At 47.5% G+C, this 27,443-nt stretch overlaps 2 protein-coding genes across 2 annotated transcripts in view; one reads left to right on the forward strand and one right to left on the reverse strand.

The window, feature by feature from the left end:
* LOC122368307 (unconventional myosin-XV-like) overlaps positions 1-12,351 on the forward strand; it is a 101,851-nt gene extending 89,500 nt beyond the window's left edge. Inside the window, exons 55-60 of the mRNA XM_043342115.1 lie at positions 315-496; positions 1,303-1,464; positions 9,368-9,523; positions 10,001-10,205; positions 10,848-10,981; positions 11,474-12,351. Coding sequence (XP_043198050.1) covers positions 315-496; positions 1,303-1,464; positions 9,368-9,523; positions 10,001-10,205; positions 10,848-10,981; positions 11,474-11,716 — 1,082 coding nt within the window. The 3' untranslated portion in view covers positions 11,717-12,351. The remainder of the gene's footprint in view (positions 1-314; positions 497-1,302; positions 1,465-9,367; positions 9,524-10,000; positions 10,206-10,847; positions 10,982-11,473) is intronic.
* A 439-nt stretch (positions 12,352-12,790) lies between these two features.
* LOC122368309 (PRKCA-binding protein-like) lies at positions 12,791-27,307 on the reverse strand. Its single transcript, XM_043342118.1, has 11 exons — positions 27,130-27,307; positions 20,638-20,749; positions 20,068-20,196; positions 19,620-19,784; positions 19,058-19,166; positions 18,446-18,579; positions 17,939-18,052; positions 17,266-17,381; positions 15,906-15,990; positions 14,536-14,661; positions 12,791-13,646 (listed from the first exon to the last, which is right to left on the reverse strand). Exons 1-11 carry the CDS (start codon positions 27,168-27,170, stop codon positions 13,491-13,493), a joined length of 1,287 nt encoding a protein of 428 aa, XP_043198053.1. The 5' UTR covers positions 27,171-27,307; the 3' UTR covers positions 12,791-13,490.
* Between the last annotated feature and the right edge of the window lie 136 nt (positions 27,308-27,443).

Consider the following 27,443-nt stretch of genomic DNA (forward strand, 5'->3'; position numbering starts at 1 on the left):
CCCAGCAACTCGCGGGTTAAGGCTTTTTAAATGACCCGGGGACTGGATTTACCAACAGCCTAATGTTCATCTAAGGCTTGCCTGTTCTCTTCTGGCAAAGTTGAGTCCCGGTTTATGAGAGATGTTTTTGAGAACTTTATGAGACCCTCTGAATTCTTGCCTTTCTTCTTCAGGAGGAAATTCATCCCTTCATCCTGAACGGTTATGGCAACACTTGAACAACTTCTTTCATGTCAGCTGTAACTGGGCCAGTCGCACCCACCAATGATTTCTCAAGTAAACCAAACTTATCTAACGCCGCCCTCCCCCGGCAGGCACGGCCATGGTCTGCCTCCAGAACCTCCGCAAGACGTTCCGTTTCGGCGGACGAAAGAACGTCCCTAGCATTGAGGAGATCACGGCCATCACGGCCGGGAGAAACTCGAAGCGTCAGATCTACCGCCTTCCGGGAGGCACCGAGCGCGTCATCAACACGAGGAGCACCAGCGTGGTGCAGGTGATGATGGAGGGCATGCTGGATGGACTGATCAGGGCTGCGGAGTCGATGGATTTTCGGTGACTCCGACTCCGGCTTTTAAAAACCAACTCCGACTCCGACTCCGGGCAGGACGGTCGAATCCGACCTACTAAAATTCCGACTCTGACTCCGCGGACTTGGCAGGACTGCGGAGTCGATGGATTTTCGGTGACACCGACTACGACTCCGGCACCGGTTTCCAAAATCGACTCCGACTCCACAGCCCTGAACTGGATGCTGTTAGGCATAGGGGGCGCTGGACACTGCCGGACTTGAGTGAAACTGGGAGGGACACTAAAGGACTCACAAAACACTGTCGGGTACACGGGGTGCAGGAAACCGGGGTGGACACTACATGGCGCACACTGGCGCTGGGGGAAGTGCAGGACACACGGGAGGACTTTGACAAACACGCACTACGAATTTTACAGGAAACAGGTACCGTCAGACAAAGGATGTTTATTTCTGACACGGAACGCTAGGAAGTAATCAGGACACATGAATCAGGGGCAAAGTTGATTGTAAATGGAGTTTGCAATATCTGTGTCAGCTCTATTAGGACAGTCATGCTTATATTTTCGATGTTTGTTTGAACAAACCCGGTTGTCATCAAAACCAACTTGTAATGTTGCCTTCGTTATCAAAATGTTGTCACAAGATATGTTACCATTTCTGAATCAGAGTGCAATTCGTAACGACGGTGAATAAAGAAGGACAACGTTCTAACCAAACATTAAACAGATTACTTTCGATAACCAACACGTTATGCTGTTGTTTTCCGTCAGGACATCATTGAGGACATCTGTTCAGTGATCAAGATCCGCACCCGAGAGGAGATGGACGAATTCAGCTTGTACTGCATCGTCGAGGGCGACACGTTCACCATGCCGCTGGCTAGAGAGGAATACATCCTGGATGTCACTACCGAGCTGCAAAAGAACGAACAGGTGAGGGGATACTCTTATGCGTGCGTGTGTGTGTGTGTGTGTGGGGGGGGGTAAAGATGTTGCCAATCGACCGCAACATACATACAACATCGACCTCGTACGCATAAGCCAATCGACTTATGCGTACGAGGGCTGAACCGATTTCGGCAAGAGGTCCCTGGCCTTAGTGCACCCATGGGCAGTGGGCACAGCCTGGCTAGATGGTTAGCCCATGCTCCACTATACCTAACAAATAAGGACTAGGCAGTTCTACTTCTACGTACGCATAGGTTCAGTCTTGTTAATGCCGAGAAATGGATATGGTAGCACTGACTGAGTTCGACTGCAGAAAACGGCTATGAAATGCGAAATGGTTTTCACGCACGCATCGGAGTCTATCGTATATTGACGATCCCAGGAATCGTTTCGTTTACTCAGATACGCATTTGCCAGCACTGCTATAAAGGTTATCAAATAGCGTAACAGAAAGACACGCCCTTTACAAGATTGGACCATATTAGCCGTTTTCACGACGGTCTCTCCGGCGAGTGCACCTAATTTGACCAAATCTGCACCTAATCTCTTTTACAGCAAATATCTTCATTTTATGAATTTATTTCAGTGTTTTAATCGATGATACTCTCTGATAATACGACAAAGCAGGCATATAAGCAAATAGTGTAACCCTAGCTGACAGCTACTAGGAGACACACTGAACCTGATTTGACCAAATCTGCACCTGATCTGCACCAGATGTGCACCAAATGTGTACCAGACGGCCGTCGTGAAAACGGCTATTTAAAAGCTCATTGATTGACATACCGTTAGCAAGAAAGGCATTCATCTCTTTCAGGGCCCCGCATAAAAGCTTCAGATTAGGATGGGTATTTGTAGTAAAGGTACATAAGGTAAAATACTTCCAATTGAATCAAAGCCACACTCTTCTAGGTTGATTCTTCCCAGATAAGCATTGCGCCACCCTGTAATCACTTTATTTGAATCAAAGCCATGCTTTTGTAGGTTGACTCAGCCTGGCAAATCATTGTGCCAACCTTCCCGGAAAACAAACTGGCACATTGAGGCGACGCTCTTTTTAAAGATACATTGGCGCTGTGCTTGTAACCTATCATTCATATGGTATCGGCTCTCTAAACACTAGCAGGATGTGCTCTTCATTATTTGGGGTGCATATGACACGCTGCAAAACAAATTGACACAGTGAGGGGCTGTTCTAAAAGACAACAACACTGTGTTTGTAACACGGAACTATAAACACAAGACAGCTGTGTAGTGTACTGTACTCTTGGCGAGACTTTCCACACGTTTGATAGCACATAAAACACAGCAATGACACATTTTTGTCGTGCTAAATTTTCAACGAGAACACCATACCTACAAGTGTTATGCATTACAATAACGAAATAATGTGTTGTGCCGACATGGTATATGTGTACCCTGAAACAAATACACTAATACACTGTGTCATCAATCGCCGCTCAATGAATGGCGCTAACGTCATAGCGGCTCTGAATCGGAGCGTTTTATATGTACTTTGTTCTGTGTATAGCATTGGTACATTCCTTAGCTGGTTTTACTGAAGAAGCCAAGGTTTTTTAGATACACCATCTAAACCTCTGCATACTCATCGCATGACTGTTGGAAACGCTAAAACCTCTGAAACGTCTTTCTAATACCTACGCTCGCTTATTGTGGCACCAAAAACACAAAACTGTGTTTTTAGGACAAATATATTGTTTTGTGAATTGCCACCAACGTGGGTGGAAAATGTAAAATATTGTAATTTATAGGCCAAATGTAGGGTGTGGAGCCTCGTGCTCTTAGTGTTACGAGTTTTGAGTGGCCGATAGCTTAGTCCTAAAAAACTCCTCGCAGACATGAGCTCAGTTATACGAGGGCACATTGATTTCATTGGATGGACACTGGACATCCTGAAGCAATGGTCATGTCTGTGTCCATCCGGTTAACCCATTAGACGAGGGTCTGATCCTATCTCGAGCTGTGCTTTTAGAGCCACAAAGGTTGTGTGTTTTTAACTTGTGTTTGCACACTTAAAGCATGTTTTGCACTTGTGCTACACAGTTGCTTTACGTTTCATCCTTTACTTACGTTTTGTGTTAAAATCGTAACACCTTCACAGTGTGTTAAACATTTGATTAACCCCGTGAACTGAAAATGTGTTAGCACAACCTTCTTATGTCAAAGAACCGTGTTAACCTGCGCCTGGCCGATGCTGGGTGCCAACCACGCCGGGCCGGAGGGGTGTTTGAACACCACCCCCCCCCCCCCCCCCGACTAACTCGACTCCTGCGCCACGTACTGCACGCTCGACACCCCCAAGACCCTATCTGTGCTTCCTCTTCTGCCGCCATTGGTCACATTCAGCGCTTGCGCAGACGTTGTGTACGACTCCATTCTCAATGCGATACCGAAATGTTGCGGCAGTGCGGCCTCGGAGGCTCTCCGAGTCGCTCGTGGTCACCGCTCACTGGCAGTGAGACGACAACGATCGTAATTAGGTCCTGCTGTCATTACGCAGCTATGCTCTGAGTCGCGTGTGCTGGAGAAAAACAAGAGGGACTTTGAAGACTTGTGTGACGGATTGCCGTTTGCCATCGAGGCTGTCTGACGTTGCCGAAAACCCTGTCTAACTGTACAATATGGAGAGGTTCCTCAACATCCAAAGCCTCCGATGGGATCACAATGGAGATCCTATGCTAAAAGTGCGTCAACGTAATGAGGAAGCTCGTGCTCTGCTGGCTTCTCGTGGCGAACCGGAGGATGCCTCTAACTTATTTCTCGTGCTCATGAGCACACCGTACATTGCCGGGTTCCCAAAGCACAGCAGGCACGTTTCCAAGAACGAGAAGCTGCTGGAGCTGACCTTTGCTACCGAGTCTCAGCCGACACTGCCTTATCGACTACCCAAGAAGGAGAGTTCGTGTGAGTGCGCCAGTTTGGGCGACATCAAAGTGGAGAAGATCTACCTTTCCGGCAGTGTCCGGGAGGGTACACATGTGCGCGTCTGGAGCGAGATGGGCTCGGACATTGATGCAATGTTCCATCTGGATTGCACCACTGTGCTCGACACGGCTCCAGAGCAAGTAGACGCTGCTGGTTGTCAAGCATCATCAGGAAGCTGTGAGCTTCGAGTTGAACCAACGTCAAACCTGGGCTACGTACTTCTGAAGCACCCGAGAAGAGAGAGCTGCCATCATCAAGAGGAGCTCACTTTCGGAGCAGACCGTGCTGTCAACCTGCTGGACGTCTTCCGAGCACGGCTTGACGCCAGCGGAGAGCCACGGCGCGAGGGCCCCGCACTGAACACCCAGGTGCCTGATTACATGCAGCACACGAAGAACACCGACCTGGTGCCATGCCTGACAGCCACGGGCGTGTGGCCGGGCGCAGCGTTCGTCTCCCGCGCTCGCCGCTCTGGCCAGCCGTCTCCAGAGCTGGTCCTCCAGCTGTCCGAGCTACCCATCTTTCTGGTGCCTGTGGGATTTCCAGGAAGCCCCACGCAGGGGGACGAGTGGCGTGTGTCCTTCTCCAAGCACGAGTACATTCTGCTGAGGCTCATGCTGGAGTCACAGCGCGCCTGTCTGACACTGCTGAAGACGTGCAAGGCGATCCTCGGTCTTCACGGCCTCAAGAGCTACCGCCTGAAGACGGCGCTCATGTGGCTCTGTGAGACGCGTCCAACATCCCTGTGGGCCTGCGAAGGGACACAACAATCTGTCCTGGAAATCATCAAGTTCTTGGAGGACGCCATTAGCCGGAGGAACCTGCCCTGCTACTTCTGGCCAGACATCAACATCCTGGCCACCCGCAGTGACGCCGAGCTGTCGGAGATCTCTCATGACGTGCACCAGCTGAAGGTCCATCTGCTGAGCTGTTCTCTGGCACTCATCACCCACTGGCTTGTTGGGGACGTGCCTGTCGTTGCTGAGCGTCTTCTCTTCAGTGCCGTGCCCGTGTCGCAGACCCCTGTGAGTCTGCTGACGGACACCTTCATCGAGCAGGTGTTGCACGGCCGCACGGAAGGCTGGTGGGGCTTCATACAAAGCTGGGCGGCCGTGAGAGTCGCTCCCGGTGCCTGGCCAATGCCCTTCACCGCCTGCTTCTCGCTACTGTTCCGATCCATGCAGCAAGCCTTGCGGTCGGAAGACGGGAACAGAAGTGGAGACCTGCTCTGCCGCCTGCTTGGGCTGCTGAAGGCGCTCCAACGCAAGCAGGACACTGATGATTCAGGAGACTCTTGGATGGTGGGAGTAAGCCGTAGCGATGGAACCCGTCCGGTCGCTCCACAATGAAAAGGTCGAAGAGAAAGAAACTGGTCGAGTCACAAATCGAGGCTGACTGAATGAAGTTCGTGACTTTTGCTGCAGTTTTGGCTCTGTTGTTAATTGTGGGCTGCTATGAAGTAACAACATCATTTGAATTTACGTGACCATGTAGGCAGATTGATGCTCATGAATGGATTATATTGATCGATACTTGATAGGGATATACTTGATGATGCTTGCTGCTTAGTACTTATGATTGACTGTGAATAGTTGTCATTTGATTGTTTTAATTAAAATAGGTATCAACTCTGGCTTATTCAGTGTAATTGCTTATAGTAGGTAACCTCGTGAATAGGTAATTATTTACGTATGGCTGTTTAGTTACTGTGAGATTCTATCCTAAGTTGCCATGCAGGGGTAAAAAAAAAAGAGTGATACACGCTTCTGTCCCATCTATTAGTTTTGGCACAATGCGGCATCCGTCTTTAGTGCGCCGGAAATATATGGCTTCGTCGGTTCCAAGAAGTTGTGCTTAGCCCTCACCGGGCCTACTGGTTTTCTACATACACCCCTGCCGAGGTGGGGGGGAGGGGGGCGGATACGACCCCCTCGCCGTTTCGCCCCTAATTAACCCTCGCCCGCACATGGGGGGGGGGGGGGTGGTTGCCACCCCCCCAGGTAGTCTTTCTGCTCTGCACTCGACATTTTTAGAGCTAGAAGGCTGATTTTTCGTATAGCTGCTCCTCTATCCTTTCTTGATGTCCACTGAAAATTTCAAGTTTCTGTGATTTTTGGTTTTGGAGATATGACCTTGTTTTTCAGGTCATGTCATGACCCAAATGGCCAATTCTCAACATCTTGCGTTTGCCATGGGCCTTGTGGGCTTTTGACACCCTGATTTCGGCCTTTTTTGCCAGTCTTACCTCCCACCTATCATGGAACATGTTGTTCGACGATGTACAGGGGTCAAGGTCAGGGTCAAGGTCAACCTAGGTCATCTAAGATAATTGCGTTTTAGGCAAGCTGAATTTACTTTTTGTGAAGTTTTTTGACTGCATTTTTGGTAAAAGCTTCTCAGATCATGATTTCATGTAATATGGACCCAAAAACAATCGGTGCACACATCAGTATACACACAGATACACACAGACATACAAACACATATAATTGACCTTGACCTAACTTGACCTGAAATGACCTCAGCAGCAAAATTCTGGTCGGGTAGTGTGACAAAGAGGTTCTAGCTGGCTTGGCACCAGAAAACAGCATCGTCATCGGTATTTGATAAGCAGCGCACTTGATATCCAACGGTGACCCAAAACAGCAACATTTTTTAGTTTGACCTGACCTGGAAGGTCAATGACTGACCTGAGGAGGTAAAACTGGGTATCATTGGATTCATCTCTTCCCAAAGAATCTTTTTGGTCTTTACCGCTAAGCTCTATCTCCAACAGGAACGAAATGGCGCGGGGGGTGGCAACCCCCCCCCCCCATGTGCGTTCTAGGATGGGAAAATGGCATGTGCGGGCGAGGGTTAAGCTACATGCCTCGCGGATTAAAACGAGCGCCGTTGCGAGACGCAGCAACTGGTACCGATTTTAAGGTCTCGGTCAGCAGGGCCCAGTTTCACCAAGTGCGGTAAACTCAATTTGGGGTAAAATACCAAACTACCCCACTCCATAACTACAAAAATACTACCCCGAAATTAGTTAAACTAGCTTGGTGAGGTTGGGCACTTGGCCCAATCTCACCAAGTTATGTAAACTTAATTTTGGGACAGTATTGTTGTAGTTACGGAGTGGGGTAGTTTGGTATTTTACCCCAAATTGAGTTAACCGCACTTGGTGAGATTGGGCCCAGGTGATCTTTTAGGTCAGGTCAAGAAACCCAAGGCACAGGTTCAATTTTTGGCAAATAACTTCACCAAACATGGTTGCAGACCTTGCAGACCCGCAATTCTGGCACTATCATGTTCCGCATGCTGAGGCACGTCGAATGGTAGACCTTTTGCTCAGGTGAAGTCAACTTAAGTGACCTCGCCTCGGGTCAACGTCAGGTTGACACGAAGTTGGTCGGAGGAGGTCATATCGCATACCATACGATCCGGCAGGTCTTGCCAAGTCCATTGATCATTGCTTTCCCAACTCGCCAGCTCAATTTGAGTTATTGAGTTATTGACGAAAAAGTCGTATGACCTTAGTAACGTCATAAATGACCTCACGCAAGATGAACGATGCAAAAATAAAGCGTTGGTTGCTAGGAGTGCATGAACTAGCGATTCCATGTTCTTGAGGTAGGTCTCGATCACTGTCGGCGCCAAAATAACATGAGTTGCGATATTTTCTCAATGGACTTTTAATGGTGAGGCCGTAGGTACGTGACCGACCTGACCTCAGGCGACCCTAAAAAAAAATCCGAGATATACCTAAAAGTCGTGAAACCTCTGGAGGATACTAGCCACTAGGTCCTGAAAGTATCATCTCCTTGTGCGAGCTCCTCTGGCACGGATGGCATTGCGAAGTTAGTTGCGACATTTAAGGATCTGGCGGATGTGCAATCATGACGTCATAGGCTATTGACCTGACCTAAAAATGCAGTTGGTGTCACAACATCCGGCTGGAATCAAAGGTCAGGTATGCGCATGCTAAAACGTTAATGAATTAAGAACAAAAAGAGCGATATGAGAGCAGCGTTGGCTTACGTTTTAAGTAATGTAGGTCTTAACACGGCATCGGGTAGCAATGCGCCGGATGTCCGTATCTGTCTAAAGAACCACTGCCTTTACTTGTCTCTAGATACAATTTGTCGCATATTTTTACTCAAAAGATGTTCTTCTTTTGGCATCTTTCGATTGTTTGTTATGTTGCGAATAAGCTCCGTCGGCCTGAAAAGACCATTGCAGAGCTATGGGATGACAGGATATGGCGTAGACATTGCGCTTAGGACACCGACACTCGAGTCGACAGTGAGCCGCGGAGGCGAGAACGTCCCGGTGGGACCGGATTGCCCCGTTAGAACAGTCCACCCACCTCCCAAACGGTCACCCCGGAGAGGATCTTAACGGATCTTGGTATGGACCCGACCTCAACCACCGCGCCGGTTGTCAGGTGGGGTGACCGCCAGCCCGGAGAGGAAGCGTGAGGGGGAGGCGGATGGTTTAGTCCTGAGGATAGCGAGGACGGATAGTATCTTTCGATTTGATTTAGTTTAGTTTAGTTTAGTTTATTTGTAAATCATCAATGGGGTATGCCCCCAATCACAGATGAAGTCAGTTGAAACACAACATGCACTTATAAATACAGTTCAGCGAATACCGCTTAAATGACTTAAATGACGGCTGGAATCAAAGGTCAGGTATGCGCATGCTAAAACGTTAATGAATTAAGAGCAAAAAGAGCGATATGAGAGCAGCGTTGGCTCATTGTGTTATTATTGGCGGCAGCACATATGTAGGTTTGATGGGAAGCCGATGAACCCTCACCACTCACTGAACCTGCACGTGCACCTTGTGTCCTTACCTACTTCTCAGCTGTTGGCAGTCAATATCCAATCGACATCTGGGTGATAACTGATACGTATTCACAAACCCGATTGTAACTCCACAATCATTTCACCCACAGATCTTCTACCTGATCTTCTGTCGCTCGGTGTGGTACTTCCCACTGCGACTCGAGTCTCATCTCTACGTGGAGGTGGTCTTCAACCAGATCGCACCCGACTATCTGGAGGGCCTACTGCTCGTCATGCCCGGAGAAACGCTCCATGAGGAGGTGGTGGTAAGTTATTACCGTGGTAATGAAGCTGCTGGTAATGACGAGAAAAACAGGTGATGAGGAATTGGTGATGAGATATGATCTGCATTGTGGACCCATACACGGCGTTTCGACCTTTTAAAGACGGATAATATCGACAACTCTATAATTTTATATTGTCATCTGTAAATTATCATTGTTAGCATTCATTTTTCATAAGTAAAAATCATTCATGTTTTCATCCTTGTGGTAAGACTGGGGTAAATTTCGGACTTGGACAGATGGTGGAGCAAAACAGCTCTAACCTAGGACACCAGAGGCCATGGCGGTGCTACTCACCAACAATGAATTGTTGGTTGAAACTTCTCGTTTTTTTTTTTTGTCCTTTCAAAGCACGCTGTTGTTGCCACAAGACGACCCTTTCAGTTAAGCATTTACGAGTATCATGCTGCTCCCCTCTCACGATAACACCTCTCTCATCGCCGCACCTTCCTTCCCCAGTACGACATCTCGCGCGTGGCTGCGCTGCTGCACCGTGCCGCCGACATGAGTGCGGTACCCACCATGAAGGAGACAAAGTACCTGCTGCCCAAGGCGGCACTGATGGTGCGAGACATCAAGCCACCTCAGTGGGTGAACATGGTACAGGATAGCTGGTCCGAGGTGCATGACAAGACGCCCATGGAGGCCAAGGCCGCCGTGCTTGGTGAGTAAGGAAGGGCGGGTGGTTGATGTTGTGGCCCTGTTTCAGCGCATTGACGCTACGTGACTCTACGGGCATTAGCGCTCGGTTTCCCTGAAAACGTAGGAATTGCCAGTTTTTGCTTACGTTTCTATAGAAACCAAGCGCCAATACCGGTAACGGTCGGTGGAGTCACCCTGTGAAATAAGGCCGATGTGGCGAAGGAAAATAATATTTGGCCGGCGAGGATAGGTATATGTTATAAGTTGTGGTGCTACTAGTAGTTTGATACGTTATATGCGTTTTCACGGTGGATGTTATTTTTTTGTTTTGTAAACAAGCTTCCATTTTTATTCATCTCAATTCTTTGGAAGGCAGTCGATGTGTCGTCTTACTTTGTTACGTTCAATAGTTCAATATGTAGCGTTTCAGTATGCAACATCTCAACTCTCAATAAAAAAATGAAGCTAAAAATGTCATTCATATCGGTAGAGAAGGACGGAATCAGCGCAGTCCTCAAGCCAACGGCAACGTCCATTCAATTTCAGGGCATTTACACTCAAGCATATATCTTTCGGGATATAAGAATGGCACCGCCAACCGTTCTTTCTAATGCTTGATAGAATTATTGCCCTCCATGACACTATCCGTTCTTTTTTTCTGCAGAAATTCTGGAGCGCTGGCCCCTGTTCGGCTCCTCATTCTTCGCCGTGAGCCGAGTGACGGAGAGCAGAGAGGCCGTGGATCACATCCTGGCCCTCAACCGAGGCGGTGTGCACTTCCTGGATAGCGTCACTCATGTAAGTGCTCTCTGAAATATTGTATTGCACAATCATGAGCGATCCACATTCTCAAATTGTGTGGCGATTGCTGCTCTGAAGTAGATGTGCAAACTGAATGCGGGGAGGGTAGTGTGTGCTTGAATCAGGAAATCTGATAGTCCGGGTGCTTCAGGCGGCGCAAGTGTTTAATGTCCCTAGTGCCGTTTAGCGGATTTAGACGAGAGCGTCTAGAATGGTCGGTTGCTGCGGTTTGGTGAGACTGCCGTCAGGGCTATTCTGTTGATATTCTGTTGCGTAAATAATTGGCCAAGATGCTGTCAGACTCTCTCTCTCTCTCTCTCTCTCTCTCTCTCTCTCTCTCTCTCTCTCTCTCTCTCTCTCTCTCTCTCTCTCTCTCTCTCTCTCTCTCTCTCTCTCTCTCTCTCTCTCTCTCTCTCTCTCTCTCTCCCTCTCTCCCCCTCCCTAGCTAACCTTACTCTCGTACCTCACATTATTCCGTTTACCCCACAGGAGACTCTCGCCCGCTACCCCTTCTCCGAGGTCATCTCTACAAGAAAGGTCAAGACGGAGGAGGGCACCCTCTTCTTGGACATGAAGTACGGCAACCTGATGCAGCAGAAAGTGGTCAGCATCCAGTCTGACAACGCTCATGAGATATCCCGTCTGATTCGCCAGTACATCAGTATCGAGCAGAAACATCAGCCCTCGCAGAGAGGTGCTGAAGAGGCCAGAGAAGGCCAGGCTTCGAGGTAGCCAATCAGAGAGAAGGACCAACGGGCTCCACCAATCAGCGTCGAAGATTGAACGATGAGACGAGAGAGGAAAAGTATAGGCGAGTCAACGTCTCAGTGTATCAATTGGAATACGTTCCCAACATTCCTGAAAGATTGGAGAATATCTGAAAACATTCCGTCCATACTGACCGGGTGAAATGGTGTGCAAAACGCCACGAACTAAAGATAGAGGAATGCTTGTGTGTGGCGATGAGTGTTGGAATGAATCAAAATGAGTTCGGAACAGCGGGCGCCAGCGTACGGACTTTGCGGTGCGGTGTCTTGTTTGGAAAGATGTCGAATATGTGCTCAATGACTCCAGATCTGTGTAGATCTGGTGTGCTATTTCATGCAAACTGGGCGCGGTGTTATATTTTCGTCTGGGAGGATTTGTAGTGGTTTATACGACGCAGGATATTTATACCACGCAGCTTGGATTTTATGAGGAATCGACAAGATTTTGCTATATATTTTGTGTACATACCGAGAGAATAGTTTCCCAAAATTTTATGGTGGATGCTCTCAGCTACCCCTGTCCATTGCATGTTTTTGTTTTGAAGATCTGAGTAGTTTTAGTGTTAAGGGCCATCACCAATAAACGCCTACTTTCACCGATGCATGTCTGTACGCGATTGCGTTTTAAAAGTGAACTTTCCTAATCGATTGCGCAATGGTTAGAAACGTCAACAATCATCCCAGATCGATGGCGAGCTCTATGTATCGCTAATGGCCTTCAAATCTTTCAGTGGCCAACTAGCGCCCCGACATAGTCAGGCTTAGAAGCGGGCCGGAAGAAGTCAGGCCTGACTTCACTCACACCGACCAAAGCAGATGTTAGACAGCACTCCTTTCAACGTTTGAACAAACACACAACACGCCAATAACGGGAACGATTCCCATTTCATAAGTCGAGAACCACAACAGCTGCTTATCAGAGAACAAGTCGAAATCGGAGTCGGAGTCACAGAAAATCCATCGACTCCGCAACCCTGGTCAAAGCCACAGCAGCTGATTAGCGAACCAGCGGTTCAATGTTCTCAGCAAAGATACAAAATATGTGGCAGATTTATATATTTATACATTGATCACAAGTAACACATGAAAGCTGACTGAACAATTGGACTAGAAGAAATATAAAACGTGTAGCAAACTTTTTAGAACAATACAAGCCGAGATGGCCATTTCCTGGGCCCCGAGATCAATGCACTATCTGCATGATAATCGATACAATGATCGACCGATAATCGATCAATGATATACGATCAGATCACAGACACAGACTAGGCCTTCTATACTGCAATCAAACTAAAATCACACAAACATGGAATAATATGGAGACCAACATGAAAAACAAAAAATCAGGCTCACGCGTCAAACAACGTAAACACTAAGAACAGTCAAATTACAGCGACGTAAGGATCAACGAACACCACATCAAAAAGCACGATAGTTGTGGTCGTGAGAAACCATTTCTGAAAGGTCCACAAACATTCATAGGGTCAGTTCATAATGAAAATATGCGTCATAAAGACGACTCATTCTGATAGCATTCTGTTTATCTTTCGCATAAGACTGCAATACATAACAGACTTCAACGTTCCTGTCACTATGGATTTCCTCCATCCTCCACCAAAGTCCGCTTCGCACAAAACACGCAGAAAAAAAAATGACTAGCGATTACGACATAGACCATTAAGTTTCAAGTCCCATCGGGCAGAGTTCCACCTTACAAGCCTCGCCTTTCGAATGTTCCACTAGAACGAGTTGAAGATATCCTTGTGGCTGAGAGGTGGCGGCGCCGGCGCTGGTGTGAGGTCCGTCAAAAGGTCACCAGAGGGAGTCTCCTGTCGAGCCAGGTCGAGCAGGTCTTGACCCACCTCTTCGGGTTCCTCTTCGTCTACGCCGTCCTGCTGTAGAGGGAAAGAGGGGGGAGAGAGGGAAAGTGTGTTAGTAACTAACTGAATGAAAGGGAGACAGACTAACAGACGTAGGTACAGGGTGTCCAGAAAAAACGGATACTATTATTTTTTGCTCTAATTCCGAAAATAAACACTTTACATTTTAAAATGGCACATGCTTGTATTCGCAAAAATATGGCAAAACAGACAGCAGGCGCCATATGGCATATTAACTCTTTGGTTAGTCGCGGCAGCTTCTCAAAGTAGATACTCAATGTGAGCGGCCTTCCGGCGGATCAGCTCCAGCACTAGCACAGTCTGCAGGTGACTGATGGTCATGTTGACCATCTCGGAGGGCAGACAGACAACTTTCCAACGACGCATTACAGTGCTCATGAGTTTTGCCAAATCTTGCACTATGAGCACACAAAGTTGGAACAAAATCGGCACGTGCGTTAATGAATGCGACTTAATTTTCGTAGTATCTTTTTTCTGGACACCCTGTATATACTTACAAAATATACATTAAACTACAAAGTAAGCAAAGTATTAAGTACCTAGGTAAGTAAAGTAAAAAACGCGTGTCAACAGAAAACAAAGAAAATGAATAACCAAGCGAGTTGATAAGTCGTCAAAAGAGCGAAATAACAGAATGAGAGCGAGAAAGAAAAGATAGGTGGAAAAACGAGATACAATATTGATTCTTCGAACGCGTAACTACAGCTTTCATGAAAAACGATGGACAGAAAAAGGAAATAAACTATTGATGCTTCGAACGCGTAACTACAGCTTTCATTCTGGAAAGCAGCTGACTGATACAGCAACGATACTTAGTAGGTACTCCTTGAAACGCATCCTGTTTATTGGAACGCGAACTGTGAGAGATAATAATGGTACTTACTTGGAACGCGTACTCGCCGTACTGGAACGCGGACTGGGAGAGGTCCACCTCTATGGGGAAGTACTGGTGCTCCTTCATCAAGTCGTAACACTGCTGGTGGTATCTAGCCAAACCGGTGATGAGACGCTGTGAAAACAGAAAAGGCGTCTTCATTAACCCTCGCCCGCACATGCCATTTTCCCATCCTAGAACGCACATGGGGGGGGGGGGGGGTTGCCACCCCCCCGCGCCATTTCGTTCCTGTTGGAGATAGAGCTTAGCGGTAAAGACCAAAAAGATTCTTTGGGAAGAGACGAATCCAATGATACCCAGTTTTATCTTCTCAGGTCAGTCATTGACCTTCCAGGTCAGGTCAAACTAAAAAATGTTGCTGTTTTGGGTCACCGTTGGATATCAAGTGCGCTGCTTATCAAATACCGATGACGATGCTGTTTTCTGGTGCCAAGCCAGCTAGAAACTCTTTGTCACACTACCCGACCAGATTTTTGCTGCTGAGGTCATTTCAGGTCAAGTTAGGTCAAGGTCAATTATATGTGTTTGTATGTCTGTGTGTGTCTGTGTGTATACTGATGTGTGCACCGATTGTTTTTGTGTCCATATTACATGAAATCATGATCTGAGAAGCTTTTACCAAAAATGCAGTCAAAAAACTTCACAAAAAATAAATTCAGCTTGCCTAAAACCAATTATCTTAGATGACCTAGGTTGACCTTGACCCTGACCTTGACCCCTGTACATCGTCGAACAACATGTTCCATGATAGGTGGGAGGTAAGACTGGCAAAAAAGGCCGAAATCAAGGTGTCAAAAGCTCACAAGGCCCATGGCAAACGCAAGATGTTGAGAATTGGCCATTTGGGTCATGACATGACCTGAAAAACAAGGTCATATCTCCGAAACCAAAAATCCCAGAAACTTGAAATTTTCAGTGGACATCAAGAAAGGATAGAGGAGCAGCTATACGAAAAATTAGCCTTCTAGCTCTAAAAATGTTGAGTGCAGAGCAGAAAGACTACCTGGGGGGGGGGGGTGGCAACCCCCCCCCCCCCATGTGCGGGCGAGGGTTAAATCACTGAACACAGCGTTCGAGCGTTCACTTCTCCATGTTGAGGGAGCGGTAATGACCAACGACTATGACCAACTTGAGCTTGGTTCGGCGACTTGATTTGTATCCGTACTTCATTGAATTTGCATTTCGTGAACCGGCGTGTCACCGTCATTGAATCGTATTTGTATTATATAACTTGATTGTATTTCTGTTTCACGAGAACTAATGTTTTGATAATTTAAACAAGTGCACAATTGTATTCATGCGGCATCCATGGGCTGACGACCATACTTCCTTCATACTCTGACAAAAGGTTAGCTCACCTGCAGTTGGAACACGATATCCTGGACGTGTTTCTGGTCCAGCAGCTCCAACTTTACCAGCACGTCCGACCGAAGGCGCGCGAATCTGACGACACACGGTGGCAATGTCCATCACACTGATCAACAGGCAATTAAAGATATTTTTGGAAAGTAGCTTTGGATGCACGTTTTCTAATAATTCTAAAATGATTATGAAAATATGCTATTACAGGCAAAATTGTTGCCATTTTTAACCCTCGCCCGCACATGGGGGGGGGGGGTTGCCCCCCCCCCCCCAGGTAGTCTTTCTGCTCTGCACTCAACATTTTCAAAGCTAGAAGCCTGATTTTTCGTATAGCTGCTCCTCTATCCTTTCTTGATGTCCACTGAAAATTTCAAGTCTCTGTGTTTTTTGGTTTCGGAGATATGACCTTGTTTTTCAGGTCATATCATGACCCTAATGACCAATTCTCAATATCTTGCGTTGGCTAGGGGCCTTGTGAGCTTTTGACACCTTGATTTCGGTCTTTTTTGCCAGTCTTACCTCCCAGCTATCATGGAACATGTTGTTCGACGATGTACAGATGTCAAGGTCAGGGTCAAGGTCAACCTAGGTCATCTAGAATAATTGCGTTTTAAGCAAGCTGAATTTACTTTTCGTGAAGTTTTTTGACTGCATTTTTGGTAAAAGCTTCTCAGATCATGATTTCATGTAATTGGACACATAAACAATCGGTGCACACATCAGCATACACACAGACACACACACAGACATACAAACACATATCATTGACATTGACCTAACTTCACCTGAAATGACCTCAGCAGCAAAAACCTGGTCGGGTAGTGTAACAAAGAGGTTCTAGCTGGCTTGGCACCAGAAAACGGCATCGTCATCGGTATATGATAAGCAGCGCACTTGATATCCAACGGTGACCCAAAACAGCAACATTTGTTAGTTTGACCTGACCTGGAAGGTCAATGACTGACCTGAGAAGGTAAAACTGGGTATCATTGGATTCGTCTCTTCCCAAAGAATCTTTTTGGTCTTTACTGCGAAGCTTTAGCTCCAACAGGAACGAAATGGCGCGAGGGGTGGCAACCCCCCCCCCCCCCCATGTGCGTTCTAGGATGGGAAAATGGCATGTGCGGGCGAGGGTTAACAATGCTCTGACGGTTAGGACAAGCAAACTGCGAGCCGAGCCGCCAGTAATAAAAACATGAAGCTTTATATGATCTTCTCCAACCCGATATGATCACCTACTCGACACATTCCTAAGCCATGCATGAGATGCTCATTGACATCAATACAACACAACACAATGCAATACAATACAATACGATACAATACAATACATATACAATAAAATCCAATACGTACCTGGCTCGTCCTTGCTGTCGGCAGCGCAGTATCAGTCGGTACTCGTAGTTCCCCGTTTCCAGTCTGTACAGGGGCTCCTGGAGAGCGGCGTAGCTGTACTCTTCATCATCCATCTCCTGGTGGGGGAGTCAATGGGAGAAAGGTCAATGGGAGCAAGGTCCACGACAGATTAAAGGTCCATGACAATGAGTCATGAGGAATGAAGGTCAACAAGTGGATAAAAATCACCGAGGCATGCCAGTCATATGGAAATACAGATCAACGATCAACCGTGCTGTCAAATGTCATGAGAGAAAATATGAACTGTCAGACACCCCGAGGTTATGAAAGTCAAATAGGAAGAAATGTGAGCGGTGGACCGTGTTGGGTAGCACGTGACATTTCCATTTTGAGCAAGCATCCGACTTTTAGAGGAGTACCCAAGTATGGTACAAGTATGGTATGAACGATGGAAGCAAGACGATAGTATATAGCTCGGCATGACCAATGAGTGACTATGCTATAATCATCAACTTCTCAGCTGGTATCGGATCGCTAAATGCAACCTCTGGTCGTTTGCATTATGAAATATTCCGTGGCCGACAGATAGCTTACATAATATCACCGGTATATTACGCAAAAACACAAAAACGCGCTATAACGCATTAGTTACACCTCATATCATTCCACATACCTTGACTTTGAGGCAGTAGCTGAGGTACTCAAACTTAACGTCCAGGTACTTTTTGATGGTCAGTTTGGTGTCTGGGATCGCTTTGTGTAGATACGTTCCCAGATCGGACAGAATCTGCAGAAAATAGGCAACCGGTCAGAAACTCAGAAAAGCCATGGTGGCAAACGTCCGGTGACCCATCATCAGTCTTCTTTATTTGAGATTCACTTCGAGTGTAGGCATTACTCGAAATGTTGAAAAAGCAAAAAGGTGTTTCCCTTTCCTATGTTCGACACTAATACAATATCTTGGGTAGTGCGTGTATACAGTTGACACTACCAAAAAAAATTTGCCGATTATCTGCAAGCAATGCCTGATTTCCACATCCCGTGAGAGAAAAGATAGATGAGAGGAGGGCTAAGCACGCTGGGATGAACTGTCTACACGACCGGCCACATTTCAAGATAATATTAAAAATGTGGCTCATGATCAACGTTCCATCACCCCTCACCCAGTTGTAACACCCACCGGTTTGAGAGTCCTCAGCAGCCTGACGCCGTTCTTTTCCATCGTGCGGTGGGCGTCCCCGAAACTGGTGAACACCTCGCTGGCCCGCGGCTGGGGCTCCCGAGCACCGATCACGGAGAAAGTGTCACCGAACGCTGCCAATGATGGGTGAGCGATGTTGGGTTATTTCAATAACTACTTCAAACGGTAAGTTGGGGACATTGATGATTTCGGGCCTCGGGGTCCAGGACAACCAGACTGTGGGCGGTCATCGGCACCCTTTTTTTGGGAAGATTACAGCAACCACTAAGAACATCATGCGTCTTAGAGTGCGGCCAAATAAAATCAATAAAAGTAAGTGGGGAACCCCTTAATTAACCACTTTAATCCCTATCACGAACAAATCTTAAAACATTTAGGTACATTTTGTAGCCTCCGAAATCAAAGAAATATATTCAGCGTGTAGATGTACAAATGTCAACTTTCAATAATCCACTAAACCAACTTCGTAAAAAAGAAGCTGACATGAGAAACACGAATACAAGTGCCCACATTCATCGCCCACTGTCCACCATTTAACGCCCACTCTCTCGCATTCACCGTTCATCACCCTGACTGTCCCATGTGACCTACCTTTGTGGACGCGACTGAGCTCAAAGAAGGCCTTGAGCACCTTCTTCAGGTGCTCCACCACGCCGTGGTACATGTTTTCCGTCCTTTCCAGCTCCTCCAGACGTTTTACCTGTTGGTCAGCGCATAAGTCAGTAGAAGCGGACTGTAGTGACCCAAACCCAGGAGGATGGTTGGAACAGTCGGACAGCACGATGCTTTAGTGTCAAAAATGATGGTGGCAATGAGAACCTGGGTTTTAGGCTGCACGTCACGGCCTTTAGATGTCACCAACGGTCGCAAAATTCTTTATACCGACAGATGTTTATATCGACAGATGAGCGTTCTTATTACAGCGAATCACCTTGTAGCTCGAGCTAAATCCAGACAAATGAGGACGATCACCCATCGGCCATTGCCATTGAGGAAGTGAGCAGTCAGCATTCTAGCATTAACCGAACAGTGAGCGCTCTGGGAACGATTGATTCGCCCCCACCAATGAATGACACTCTCAATCAGATACCCGTTCCCACAGTGAGACCCACATTAACCCCCCCCCCCCCTCCTATCGGTGACCCCCACATACCAGCGAATCGTTACACAGAATAGCCCGGGAGAGTCCGAGCGCGTCCGCCGTGCTAGCGCTCATCTTCTCCACCAGTCTGTGTTTGACGCTCTTTAGCACAATGTCCAGTGTTCTGCCCTGGCGTGGGTCGGCGTGCAGCTTGTTGTATGTGATGGTGACGTCACCCTGAAAAAACGGGTAGGTGTGACGTCATTATGGTAAGTTGGGGGTCGGGCTTGTGAGAGAACTGACAAGTGGCAAAACAGATCAGAAACAGGTTGGAAAACTGATTGCAGAATCGATCGGTATCGTATTTTGCGATCGATACCTTATCAAGCCTGATTATGACACACTAACGAAGTTTTGTAAATACAATTCGAAAGCTCCGACCCGAACGATTTCAAGTGGCGAATAGTGTCTAGTTCTAATCTAAATAACCTGACCTTATTGCATTGCGTAAGCTCCTCACCGTTCCAGACTGTATGAGCTTAGCGACCTCGACTTTGGTCCTGCCTTTGACAGAGGTGCTGTCCACCTTGACGATTTCATCTCCCGACTGGAGTGTTCCGTCCCGGCCCGCCGGGGTGTTGTCAAATACCTGTTAGGTGGAGAGTGGGGTACTCGTTACAACAGCACAGCAAGAGCATGCGAACGTCGCCTACTGATGATAGAATAACCCTATTTTCAAGACGATAAATTACTTCGTTTGCAATGATGCCAGCGTTTGGTTACGGGCTCTATAGCATCGTATGGATTAAAAACATTTTACAAGTGGATAACATTCAAACACAGTTCGGCATAGATTGTGCTGATTCAGGGCAGGGCAGGGAAGGAAACAGCAGAAGACAGTGCAGAACTGAGAACACGACAGATGATCACATTATGGGGAAGGGTAATACAGAGGGTAAATCATCGCTCGGTCGAAAGCTGTATGACATAATTGCATCGAAGCTGAGGAATTCACCATCAAGTAGCTATTCTTAGCATCATCGCTATCACATCACAGGTATGACAAGGCATCATATCCATGTTTCCATACCTGTACGACGTAGAGACAGGGGCAGAGTGGGGCACCGCCGCCAATGCTGATTCCTATCAGGTTCTTCTCATCTTTGGATAGGGTGACGCTCCCCGTGGTGAGCGTCATCCCCCTGGAAAACATGGACAAAGTGTGAGGAGGTGGCCATAGCAATTCATAACTTATTGGTGTAACGTACCACAGCACAAAAAAGGACACACGCGAGTGAGTGGAAATCAGAAGTGTGTTTTGCGAGCATCACGATCAACCCTACACTCGTACGTACTACGAACGCATAAATGTATGCACACAGATATTACCTACTGTGCGTAACTGTAGTATCTGTTCACTGTAGATATCTGTTAGTATGTGCGTAACAATCGCGTCAGTAGCTTTGTTAGCCCGCGCCATTCTTATCGTCGGCGTTCTTTCATCACGGCGTTCAAAGTCACCGCCGACGTACTGATCAACGTCATACCGAAACCCACCTGCGGTCCTCGCCCTCCACACTCCACGTTCTCGTCTTTTGGCTCGTGTACAAAATATGTCCGTTATACATGGCCGGGGTTTAGTTCCCCTCGGCGCTACTCGCATATGTTGCGGTAAAGCACACAGACTCGAGCCGTGTGTCAAATAGGTCCCAGACAGGTGGGAGCTCCAATCGCGCCTGGGCCAGTATACGTCGAACTAAAATTCGTACAGAATACGCATCATCTACATTGGCAATGTAAATATTTGAATCGGCAGCATCTGTTAAATCGGTAGCTTTCCGGCATATCTATGGTTGTCTCGTAGCACAGTGAAGCCGCACACTCGGCTTACTCTAGTAAGCACTAAAAAAGAACGGATTACCTATTACCCAACAACGGAAAACACCTATCAAAACAGCTGCAATTAACACGTCAGCCGTCAGCCTCAGTTCACTTAGTTCACAGTTTCACTTCACAGCTGCAAGCTAGCGCATATCGACAAGTCCGTAATTCGTAAAAACCGTCTACACTCCGTCGCGACACATGCCCCCGACTGGCACCCGACGGCCCGAATGTCCGCTGTTCGCACAGCTGTGCGATCAGGCGCAGGGGCGGAGCCAGATCTGCAAAACGTGACGGCCGCTAATGGGTGTATGCTAGATTCTCGAGCCTTTAGAGCATTGGGTTTGAGGGTGAATCATATACATACAACAGTCGAACGGTTTGATATGAGATGCAGCGGTCCGCAATGCAATATCAAAATTTTCATTGTCTTTCAGCTATTTCAACTGTACTCTAACTACCTACAGCTACGCCAGACAGAAAACAAACGGATAGAGCTGAACTCCAGAGGTGTAGATGGGTTGTACGGTGGGGAGCGGGGGAAGGGGTTGCGGTTGCGGTTCCATGAGGGCACTCCTCATACGTCTTCAGTTTACCTCTCATGACACTGCCACAGGGATAAAATAATCCCGCACCGCCAGAATCGAGTTTTTGATGCATAATTGTAGTGGCAAGTGACATGGGCGACACCTCCAGGGTCCTCCAGAGCCACTGAGGCTACGATGCGGGACCCCCGCGACTGGAGGGAACAACAACAACTACCTGCACCCCCATGTGGAAAATTCCCAACAATTGAGCGCACCCAGGCTGAACTGCCCTACTCTACTGCTAAAGAAATGGTCATACGTACAAGACCAAATCATCATATGTGACGATCATTCACTCGAAGTCCCCTCCCCCAACTTTAGTACCCTTTGTAGACTGTAGTAGTGTAGTACACACTGGAAAATATCCACACACTACGCCAGACGCCCGTTGAACCCTCATACGCCGAACTTTGGCGCAAGCGATTTTACACTGAAATTTCTGCATAATTTGCGTCCAAAGTTGGGTGTCTATTTGCGCCAAAATTAAGCCACTTTTACATAAAGCACAAGTGCACACTGCACATCTACCGACCAAGGCTATACCAACCAGAGAGAGCATTCCGGGGTCGAGCGTTCAAATTAGTTGATGCTTCCATTGATACCCAATTCCACAATACGCGTAGCGCGCTGTAGCGTTGTGCAGTGGCGGATCCAGGGGGGGGGGCAAAAATGGGCATTTGCCCCCCCCCCCCAAACGGCATAATTTTAACATTACGCCTATGGACGAGGCATGGAAAGAAACGATAAATTGTTATGGTTTGCTCCCCCCCCCCCCAAAAAAAAACTCTGAGCTGGATCCGCCTCTGGCGTTGTGCCGTGAAACAAGGTCCGGGCCGGAAGTTCTGGGGCCAGAAAAACCGGCGCAGCGGTGTCTTCGAGACTGGCGGGCGCCAGCGAGGGCCGGGCAGTGAAGCAGCACGTGCTCCAGGACATCAGCTTCCTCTCAGCACACGGCGCAGAGCACCACAGGACACAGCTTGTCCGCGCACTGCTGGCACACTCCGAAGTGGAGACAGCCGATTCGGTGCAGGTACTGAAGCGAGCGGCCCCAATGGCCCACCCTCATCTGATGCACCGAAACTGCATCCTCTCGGTCCTCTCCGGGGATGGGGGAGCTACAGCATGCTCCCAAAGAGTGGCTTGAATGGTGACTCGGGCCAATTAGCGCGCCATTGACGCTAGGCCGCACAATGAACCGCCAGGGTCAGCAAGCTGGCGTCTGAGGGCATGGCGGCCTGTTTCGCCAGGTCGTCCGCGCTACCTAAGTGGGATCAAATTGCATTAGTCAGGCCTGCAGTTCGCTTTGAGGTCCCTCTGTAGTCTGTGTGATATTGATATTGATAATCAGATCCGGTATCGGTAACCCTGGCCATCTGGCGTCACCGGTAATGTTTTCGTGCAAGGCTAAGGTTTCCTGTATTAGGCCGCCGTGTGCCAAGCCAAAGCATGCTGTGACGTCACTGGGTAAGAGATGATAACGTACCACACTATCAGTATCGACCGACTCAGAACGACTCAAACTGACTCAGACCGACTCAACCGACTTAAATCGATTCCGATCGGTGACGCTAAGGTTACCGATACCTCAGATCCTGGCCTGAAGCCCACGTCAGTAGGTGGAACTATGGTCATGAGTACCCAAATATAGGAACGTTCCCATTTTTGGGAACGGAGTTCCCAAATATGGGAACGGGCGTTCCCATTTATGAGAACGGAAGGTAATTTTTCGGCCGTTCGCCCACTAAAACTCATTAGTGCATCACGTTTCAAAAAAGTGCACGCTAATTTACGCAGCTACTAAGTCTCTATAAAATTATCTTTAATCTGACCGTTGAACAAGGAAATTGACCGTCGAATGATATTTGTAATGATTTTTTGAAATGACGGAATGGTGAAAACATGGGTTATACTACATTTAACATGCAATTTTAAGGAAAATGAAGCGTTTTTTACATTTTGAGGTCAAGTATAATAATTTTCGCCTGGTTATGAAGTTTCATACTAGCGACACCAGATGCTGACAGATGCAAGCGAACACGCGGACAGTCCCGAGGTAATATTGTTGACTTTTGGTGTCGGGGCGGACGACCGCGTGGAACGTGAGTGACTTTACCGAACTACTGTTGTAAACTCAGTTTAACCCTATTCCTGGCGGGGGGGGGGGGCCTCAGGAGCCCCCCCCCCCTGAGGTTTTTTGGTTATTTCTCCCAAACGCGTTGAGCTAGGAAGCTCAAATTTTCTGACTTTTCCTAAAAGGCTTCTACGCAACATGTCTGAAAATTTTGAGTTGATCTGACCTCAGGTCAGGTCACCAGAGGCGGTTTGGTGACCCTACCTCAGAAAAGTTTGCAATCACGCCAGAGCTAGAGTTTTTGACCGATCAATTTCTTCTCTTCAGGGTTTAGTTAGGGTACCAGTATGTGCAATTTGTATATCTCGGAATTTTGATATCGGTGACCTAAGGTCAGGTCAATTTCGCGACCTCCCCATTAGGTATAAGTCAATGGGGGAAAAATCAACTCCCTGTTTTTACCACTAAAACGGGTCGGAATGGCCCCATATACCATACATGACTTCATATACGATCAACCTTCACTACCTTGAGGTCTGTTTTGCTGTTGGGCAGCTGTGAGGTCATGTGACGTCATCAAAGGTCACCAAAGGTTTTTGGCCAATAACTCCGTACAGGAACAAGATACAGACGCGTGGATGGTCTCATTGTGTTCAGCTCGTCAAGACGCATCGAATGATATACATGATGACCTCGAGGTCACGTGACCTGAGGTCAACCTTTGACCTTGACCTTTCGAGGTCAACATATATATCATTCGATGCGGATTGACGAGAGGATCACGATGATGCCCTTAGTTTGTTCCTATCTTGACTAATTCGAAAGTTATTCGAGAAAAACTATCTCCATATCTAGCGCCGCCATTTTGACTTTTTCGACCCCTGTGACGTCATCTTTGACCTGACCTGAAAATGACCTTAGTAAAAATTATAGATCTTGGCCGTGCGTATCCGACGCCGTTTACCGCTTGTCGCTATCTTGCTTCGTTCTCGAGATCTCAGGGGGGGGGGCCGAATCGGCCCCCCCGCCAGTTTCTTGTCCCGGCGGAGCCCGCCAGGAATAGGGTTAAGTGGTTGAAAATTATTCAGCTGTATTTTATCAACCCTGAAAGACATATTTTATTTGGATGCTAGCTGTTTAGCGTTGCTTTTCAGGAGCGTCATGAGCGTGGTTTTTGCCTTCAGTATTTTTAAGCACGATCGTTTTGGGGGAATTTCTTTTATGCAGGTCGCCCTGTGTGGCTTATTTATAATATTTATGCTGATTTTGATCATTTCTCGTGCCCATCCTACCAGGATTTTTGCCACTTACACTCATTAAGAAAGGAAAAAAGTAGATTTATATTGGGACTAGGTGTTTTGAGAGTGAAACATTTCAGCGTTCCCATTTTTGGATACTTACTTGTGCTCGTCAACTATCGGTGATAAACAGACAGGTGCTTGACATGTCTCCACCATCGGCGCGGACGGTGGTTATAGGCATGGAAGACCTTGTTGAACATCGCTGAGCGTTGTGAATTACGTAATCCTGCAGAGGGGGGCGTGCCCGCTGCGAGATCGACGGGAATAAAAGCGCAGAAGACTGGGCGAAACATGCGACGGTCTTGCCGGAAAGGTCATCTGATGATTGTTGCGTTAACAATAATTTGCGGCGTTGGACGTGATGCTTGTTAATGAAAAGAGCCCCTGAAAGGCGTCGGTGAAATCGTTCCCAATTTTGGGTACGCCGTTCCCATAATAAGGAGCGCTTGCAGCGCCAGTGTACGAGAGCGTTCCCAAATTTGGGCTCGCGGCCCGGATGATGGACTGCTTTAGAAATAGGGAACGATTTGAAACTACGATGGGCCCTACAATATCAAACTCTTTCCCAACAATATTGAGACCCGACTGGAAAAAATGCACGCTTTCGTCGAGAACTCGAGCGTAGTTGGGCGTTTGCGCCGAAAATTTTCGGCGTACTTCGGCGTAAATCGACGGCTTGCGCCGAAATTTTCGGCGTACTTCGGCGTAAATCGCGAAAAAAACGTCCGGGGGTGGCACCAACCCCCCCTCGGCCGGCGAGGGTTAAATGTCTTCGGGAGTTAAACATCTTAAATATCACTTATCTTGTCTCGTGTTCGTCTCAGGGTATTTAAGTCATGTTTAGTGAACCTGATTGCGACTCTCCCACGGCGGGAACAGTTCACCGATCCAGAGTGAGGTTATGGATTGTGTCTGATCCCCTAGTTCAGATAACGTATGCTATCGTGTGCGTATTGACCGTTGCGATTCCTGTATTTCCGGCGTGTGGTTTGTGAGCGGACGCTGGCAATCGGTCCCGCGTGGCCTGGTATCTGCCCGATCCCATCGGCCGTGCTTGCACCACGCCTGTTGAAGGCCCCGTCAGGCGTCAGTCACCGGCTGGGCACTACTGCTGATCAGAGCCGGGCAACAAAATAAAGGTTACGTTATGGAACATGCCAGTGAGTTTGTGAGTCAGGAGATTTTGTGATAGCGAACCCTGGTGCTCGGTCCCACATGGCCTGCTGATGTCTTTTGTCTGCCCGATCCCGTCGACCGTGCCAGCAACCGTCTGTAGACAGTAGTCACTGGAAGACAGTCACACACACACGCCAGCCCCCCCCCCCTCGACGAAAAGTGCGTGGTTACAGCCTGCAGCCATCAGTAAGCCTTGAAAATTTTTGGCGCATGAAGCATGGCTTGGTAAAATAATTTCGGCGCATAAACCCTTGCGCCGAAATTTCGGCGCATCACCTCCGCCGAGAACTTCAGCGTAGTGGAGGCATTTTTTCCAGTTGGGTATTGAGACAAATATCAGGCGGTTCACGATCGTTTTATATTTTTTGGACGTCATTTAGCGGTTCTTTTTCTTGTTTTAAATAATGCCTACATGGCGTTCCCATATTTGGGTTTATCGTTCCCAAACATGGGAACGAAAATGCGTTCCCGAAAATGGGTACGCTTGACCATAGTTCCGCCTACTGACGTTGAGACCCATTCCAATTCTAGCAATTCACTGGAACCCATATGCTCCAGTTACTTACATCTTATCTTCATCCGGAATGAGGCTGTCATGTTCAAACATGGGTGCAATGTTTGGCAGCAGATTTGCTAATCAAATTACTGAAATTACTAGCAGAACCACCCCCAACAACAACACATAATGCACACACTCCCCACACTCCACAGAAAATGTTTTGTTGTTGCGGTTTTGAGATCTTTTTTCCGCAAGGCAGAATGTGCAACAGCTAGCGAAAAGGCTAGAAAATCCAGCAAAAGTCACGGTACGAAATACGAATGAACCATCAATGAACTTTAAAACATGTTGTTTGACTCATATTTATATTTTTATTTTTTG

This window comes from Amphibalanus amphitrite, unplaced genomic scaffold (genome assembly GCF_019059575.1).
Source record: "Amphibalanus amphitrite isolate SeventyFive unplaced genomic scaffold, NRLGWU_Aamphi_draft 000938F_arrow, whole genome shotgun sequence".
NCBI classification, from domain to species: domain Eukaryota; kingdom Metazoa; phylum Arthropoda; class Thecostraca; order Balanomorpha; family Balanidae; genus Amphibalanus; species Amphibalanus amphitrite.